Source organism: Peromyscus californicus, unplaced genomic scaffold (genome assembly GCF_007827085.1).
Source record: "Peromyscus californicus insignis strain IS unplaced genomic scaffold, ASM782708v3 Scaffold_4__1_contigs__length_199733344, whole genome shotgun sequence".
Classification (NCBI taxonomy): Eukaryota; Metazoa; Chordata; class Mammalia; order Rodentia; family Cricetidae; genus Peromyscus; species Peromyscus californicus.
This window is the reverse complement of record NW_026294562.1, coordinates 83898430-83905253: the sequence shown is the minus strand read 5'-3', so window position 1 is coordinate 83905253 and position 6824 is coordinate 83898430. Positions and strand designations below refer to the sequence as shown.

Genomic DNA, 6824 nt, shown 5'->3' with positions numbered 1-6824 from the left:
CAAGCTGATAGGTGCAAAATGAGCAGCTGAGTGTACTGAAGGCAGTAAGCACCCTCTTCCATCTCCACCGCTACCCGTCTCTCAGGCCTCCCCTCTGCTCTCCTCTCCTCTGCTCTCCTCCCCTCCCCTCTCCTCCTAAAGTGCTGGGGATCAAACCTAGGGCTTTTCACATACTTAGCAAGTACTCTGCCTCTTATTTTACCACTGAGCCACACCCCAGGCCTTCTTAGTGCCTTTCCTTGACTGTCCTCCAGACACATCAACCTCCTCCTCCTTCCTCAAATATGATACCCACAGTCCTACCTCAGGGCCTTTGCACTAGCGTTCTCCTTGGTCAGGAAGCTCTTTACCCAAAAATACTCAAGACTCATTCTCTTGGCTTTTTCAAGCCAAGTGTCACTTTGCCAATTAGTCCTTTCCAATCACTTTGTATAAAATGATGATAGCCTCACCCCCATCTCAGGCATTCATCACCTCCTAAATTACATGCATTTCCTTTGCCTAGCATATGCTAGACACCCAGCAAATATCTGTTAAATAAAAGCTATTTGTATTATTAGTATGACATGGTTATGGCCAGAGTTTTCAGCCTTAGATGCCCTAGCTCTTATCAAATACTGACAGAAATAGAGATACTGAAATTATCTCACCTGAAGATAGCTCACTTGTCATATACCTGAGCATGAAGATCATATCTCTAGAAACTGCTGCAAATTCAGGCATGAATTTATTGCCTAGGGCCAGTAAAGATTCTGTGGCCAAGTTAGATAAGGAAAAAAAGAAGCTACCCTTGTGGAAGTGGGCCGGGTTGACTTGACCAACAAATGAGACATGGGAGGATGGCACCATTAATGCTAGATACCCTGTGTGAGGTCCAGCATTTTCTCTAGGAGAACCCCTCGTCCCCTTCTAGTGTTAAGGAAGATGCTCTGAGGTCCCCCTGTGCAGGGGTTTGGGGACTTCACCAGATTAGATTTTATTCTAGAAACAAAAGCAAAACACACCTTTTCATACCTATAATGTCAGAAATCAATTCATACCTATTCCTCATGGAAAGCCCCAGCACAGTATCTGGCAGTGAAAAAAATATTGAATGAATCTTGCTTTTAACACTTCTAGACTCATCGAATAATCATGAACTCCCCCAAATGTCCTGAGTGCAGTTGTCTATGGGAGTGCAGAGGATCCCAAACCCACATCCGCCTGGAGTTCATGTGTGAAGGGGATAAACACAGAGAATTAACTAAAAATATACAGTGTTAGAAAAGTGGTCTGCCCTAGAAAGGAAAAGCTAGCAAGGAATGGTAGTCAAAGGAGGTGTGGGGAAGGATGGCTGGAGGAGACAGTTCTAGTCTGAGGGAGAGCCTTGTGGCATTCCAAGTAAGACCTTGACAAACACGGTTTAAAAAAAAAAAGAAAGAAAGAAAAAGAAAAGAAAAGAAAAGTGATTCTTAACCTGTGGGTCGTGACCCCCTTGAGGTCTCATATCAGCTATCTGCATATCAGATATTAACATTCATAGCATTTGTAACAGTAGCACAATTATAGTTATGAAGTAGCAATGGAAGTAATTTTATGGCTGGGGTCACCACAACACAAGGAGCTAGAAAATTAGGAAGGTTGAGTACCACCCATGTAGAAGGAATAGCTGGGCAGAAAGACATAGGCATGCAGGAACCTTCACAGTGGGAAGTCAGGGACACAAATGAATCTGGGAGCCTCTCAATCAGGTTCTGGTGACAGCTACACTATCTGCATTTCAGTGGCTGGGGATCAGGACAGGAATGGCTGGGGATCAGGACAGGAATGGCTGGGGATCAGGATGGGTTCTGCTGCTGTTGTCAAGGAAACAACCCGCTGTGCACCCATGTCACAACTTTGGCTTTGATCCTTGCAGAAACAGAGACCCTTAGAAGGCTTTTTATCTAATTTCAACAGCTTTATTAGATAAGATCCAAGTCTCTTCTTCTTCTTCTTCTTCTTTTTTTTTCCAGCAAATTTATGTAATTGTGCTGCCCTGGCTCCCATCCAAGAGCCATTTCATTAACTCAAAGAATCTGCTCTCATCCTTAGCAAGGCTGATCATTCACTTTTCATCTTTAAGCTTGGAGATCGGGGGAGGTCTTCAAGTAGGAAACAGATGGGGTCTGGCTTTGTGTCCTTTCTGTTAAAGCAGGGGAAAGTTCTTATTCCAGTTTCAGGCTATTGGCCTGAATTCCAGGGAGTAAATGTCCTAGTCCTGAGGAGGCTGAGTCCAGGTCAGGGTTCAGTCTTGTAGGCACTGTGTGCCAGGGAAACTGGCAGGGAGCCGCTTTCACTGGTTCACAATGTCCTGACTGATTGAAAGTTGAAACTGCATGTCCCTGGCTGACTTCTAATCCTCTCTCCGGGCTGTGTTTTGACCCAGAGTCAAATCCTTTCTTCAGCCTCTGGGTGAACTTCTCAGGAGCCTTCAGGTCTGCCCTGCTGCTGAAGAGGAACACAGATACCTTGGATTTTAAAACAAGGTAACTGAACAAGAAATTCTTCACTGGCAGGTGTCGCTTGCCCAGAGGTTTTTGGTGATGAAGTCAAGGATAGGCACAGCATGAGGTGACCTTAGGAAACTGTGGGAAAGGCCTGGAGAGTCTGGAGTTTGGCCACCAAGGAGGGAAGAGCCAAAGGAAAAGGTGTGGGACAGAATACAGGGATGATGTTGGGGATTGCTAAGCCCCAAACCTAGGGTTAGCAGCTGAGGCAGAGCCTGAACTCAGGCGTTTCTGGAAAGTGAGGCTTGGGAGTCACCTTTCCTCGTGGAGAGAGTAGCATTCTCGGCAGAGTTGTCTATAAGGCTTAATGAAGAGCTTTTTTATCATTTTTATTGTTGACTAAGCATATGCTATTATGCATTATAATGGGTTTCACCACGGCTTTTTCAGACACATGTAAGATGCTTTTTCATAATAATTATCCCCATCCTCACCTTTTCTCCCTTTCTGGCCCCACCAATCCCCTTCTTCTCAACTACTCACTCTGACATTTTTGTTCTTTTAAGTTATTATTTCTGGAACCCAGTGCGTTTAATAAGGATTGCTTACAGGACCATGAACGGTTAGTTCCAGGAGCTTGGGCAATCTATCGGTGTGAAATAAGAACAATCCTTCATTCAGTGGTTGTGGGGATGGGTTTCTCCTGCTGTTGAAACACATCGTCATTGTTTAATGTTTTTCTGCTGTGCTATCACTAGAGGAACTTGGCCCAAGGGACTGAAACTGGGAGTGTCACCACTCAGGTGATATATCTGGCATCCTGGAAACATGCAGAGTCACACTCACAGATGCGAGCTGGGGCTCCACATCTGTCACAGACTCTGGAGGGCAGGCAGCTCCTGGCACTTGACACACAGCTGAGCTAAACCTAGCTATGCATATTAGTGTGAAGTGCACCATTGCATTGCACTTGGTGCAAAAATACAAATATCTCCTAAATGATTTCTTCTCACAGGGGTGCCTTGTTGAAGCGATAATGTTATTCATGTGCCTGGTTAAGTAAGAGATATCACTCTAATTAATGTCTCGTGTTTCCTTTTACTTTTCTGCATCTAAGTGGCAGAAAGCTGTGAGTTGCATGTGTGGCTAGTAATTTGTCTCTATTGGGCAGTGTTGGGCTGTTTGAGGTGACAGTTATGTTAATTACACTGACCTACCATCACACACAGCACAAAGTAGCTGAAATGTCACAGTGTGCTCCCTAAATCCGTGTAATTAAAATAGTTAAAATATCTGTGAAGGGACTAGGGAGATAATTTAGTCAATGAAGTGCTTGTCCTAGAAGTGTGAGGACCTAAGCTGATCCCCAGAATCTACGTGGAAGAGCTGGAGATGGTGGATTGGTAGGGTGTGCTGACCAGTCATTCTAGCCTGACTGGTGAGTTATAAGCCAGTGAGAGACCTTGTCCCAACAACAACAAAAGGACCTGAGGGACAACAGCCAAGGTTTTCCTCCAGCTTCCACATGTACATGAGCACACGTACATGAACACATATGTGCACCTGAACATACATACACACAAAATACACATTCAAGTTTTTTAATACAATAGCAAAATTACTGTTATTGGGGGATCCCTTTGAAGGCCTGAGTTTTGAGAAGTGGCCTCTGAATGGACAACCTCTCAGATACAGCAGACCTCCACACAGAGAGAGGTAGGAGAGTACTTCCAGTTCAGAGAGGAGACTCTACCAATGTCAGTCACAGCAGAATGAAGCCAAGGATGTGTCCCACAGCTGCTATGAGCTATGCCCCTCTCAGGGTTGGTCACAGACTCCTCCTCAACCCAAATTAAAGAGTTCAAGACTACAGTCTCTCCTCTTTGGTGACAGGCAGGAGGCAACAGAAGACATGAGGTTATGGCGGAGAAGCCTGGTCCTCCAGGCTCTGAGGAGTTCCTGGGGAGTCTGCAGGATTCACAGGCAGCCACCACCTCCATCTGTCCCTGAGGTTGTGGCCACCTGGGAAGCCATCAGCCTGGGGAGGCAGCCAGTGCCTGAGTACTTCAACTTTGCCCACGATGTGCTGGACGAGTGGAGTCGGCTGGAAAAGGTGAGGCCCACCCTGCCCTGGTGTCCCACCCGGGCATCTGAAGTCCCTCAGACACTGCAGTGAGACTCAAGGCTGTAAGACAGGAGCATTTCAATGTTGAGAGGGGAATAAATCTGACCCGAGTGGTATGAACCAGACACACCTGGCACAGGGCTTAAAGTGTCGCTGGTTCCGGAGCTCAAACCACACAGACAGTCATGCTTCTTCATCCTCCTGCTGGGGATCCGCTAAGCAGAAGGGGCTCTGCTTTGATGGTATTCCATCTCTCACTCATACGCATTTTCCTTCTGAGCAGGAGAATCAGGAACTTAAGGTCAAAGCTTTTCACCTAGATGTGAACAAAAACAAATAAACAAACACATCCTGATTCCATTGTGTGTCTTTTTTTGTTTTGTTCTATTTTGTTTTGTTTTTTGTTTTTTTTTTTTTCGAGACAGGGTTTCTCTGTGTCGTTTTGTTGCCTGTCCTGGATCTCACTCTGTAGACCAGACTGGCCTCATACTCACAGAGATCCGCCTGGCTCTGCCTCCCAAGTGCTGAGATTAAAGGTGTGCACTACCACCACCCTGCTTATTGTGTGTCTTATCTGCACGCACTTCTTTTTTTTTTATTTTTTATTTTTATTTTGCAATACAATTCAGTTCTACATATCAGCCACGGATTCCCTTGTTCTCCCCCCTCCAACCCCCCTCACCTTTCCCCCAGCCCACCCCCCATTCCCACCTCCTCCAGGATCTGCACGCACTTCTTTATTTTCCCTTCTATATGTGCCTGTTGTGGATATCTCTCTGTATTATATTTGATACTAATAATTTATTGGTAATAAGAGAATATAAATTTTTATTCTAAAGGAATTTTAGAGTTAATTTTGTTTGCTTGTTCTAAAAAAGAAAAAAACAAATAAAAAACAACAATAACAACAACAAAACAGGTCTATGTAGCCCTGACTGTCCTGTAACTTGTTATATAGCCCAGGCTGGCCTTGAACTCACAGAGATCTGCCTGCCTGCCTCCAGAGTGTGTTTCTTTGTTTTTGAGATAGTCTTTTTCTGAAATTCAGACTGGCCTGGAACTATATCCAACTTGTAGTTCAACCTAGCCTTGAGCTCATGGCAAGCCTCCTGCCTTAGACTACCAGGTGCCATGATTACAGGCATGATCCACTGTTCCTATCTTACCTGTGTCACTTTTAACCTTGTCAATTCTGCCACCACCAGAGGCAGGAATACCACACCGCCACTGAATATGGTAAATTGGTAAATTTACCACAGGGTGAGGATGAATGAGACTCAGAAGCAGCCTTTTGAAGTCACCACATATATACATTATCCACACATACTTAAGTGTGCACTTGGGCAAGTTCCCTGAGATCTCTAGGCCTTGACTTTCTCATCTGCAACTAGGAATCAAGGCAACTGCTACCCCAAGCTGTAGCGAGTGATGAACGAGACGTGTTTGTGGCTTGTAGCCAGAATGCTCCATCCTTAGCTATCTGCAAAGAGTGAGTTCCTTTTTTTTCTTTCCCTTCTTTACCTTTCTTTTCCAGTGTTGAGGGTGAAGTCCAGAGCCTTGCACCCATTAGGCCAATGTTTTATCTAGCTTTTGAATTTGGAGTTTTGTTTTGGCATTTGCTTTGTTTTCTTTGGGACAGGACTTTGGCCACATAGCCCAGCCTGGCCTTGAACTAATGATTCTTTGGCTTAACTCCCCAGTTGCTGAGATTAAAGTTATTTGCCACAATACCTGACCTCTTAGAGGTCGTCTGAGCATAAAACAGAAAATGCAGGAGTAAGTCATAAAAAGGAAATGGAGTTTCCCAACGCTCTTGGCTTCCTGAAAGCCACAGTGACAAGCACAACTCTGAGAAAGACTGAGAATCTGCATCTCCAGAACTCAGCAAAGCCCTGACAAGCCTGGGTTCATTATAGCAGTTGCTGAACCTCAGCCCGGACAGCGAGCCTGGAGCCATTTTAAGCTTCCCTGTCCTGACCCAGCTTCCTAGTCACCCAGAAGCCCTGGAAAACAGCAGCCCTTGTCCCCAGTGGAGCCTGGCAGCCTCAGAAGGCGAAGAATGGTGCCAAAGCTCTTTCAAAGCTTCATTTCCAATAATTACTGTTTGGTGTTACTCCCCCCATCTTTTTATTTTACTTTTGAGATTATAATATAGTTACATATTCTCTCCAAACCCTCCCATATATCCCTCCTTGCTCTCTTCCAAACTCATATCCTCTTTTTTCATTGTT

At 45.0% G+C, this 6824-nt stretch overlaps 1 protein-coding gene across 2 annotated transcripts in view; it reads left to right on the top strand.

The window, feature by feature from the left end:
- The first annotated feature begins 2368 nt into the window (after window positions 1–2368).
- Window positions 2369–6824, top strand: part of Acsm5 (acyl-CoA synthetase medium chain family member 5) — a 28015-nt gene continuing 23559 nt past the window's right edge. Inside the window, exons 1-2 of one of the 2 annotated variants that reach the window (XR_008212911.1) lie at window positions 2369–2507; window positions 4362–4581. Coding sequence is in view for 1 of the 2 variants with exons in the window: in XM_052712542.1 (XP_052568502.1) it covers window positions 4381–4581 (201 nt within the window). In the remaining variant the exon portion in view is untranslated. The remainder of the gene's footprint in view (window positions 2508–4361; window positions 4582–6824) is intronic. The other variant, XM_052712542.1, reaches the window with a different exon arrangement.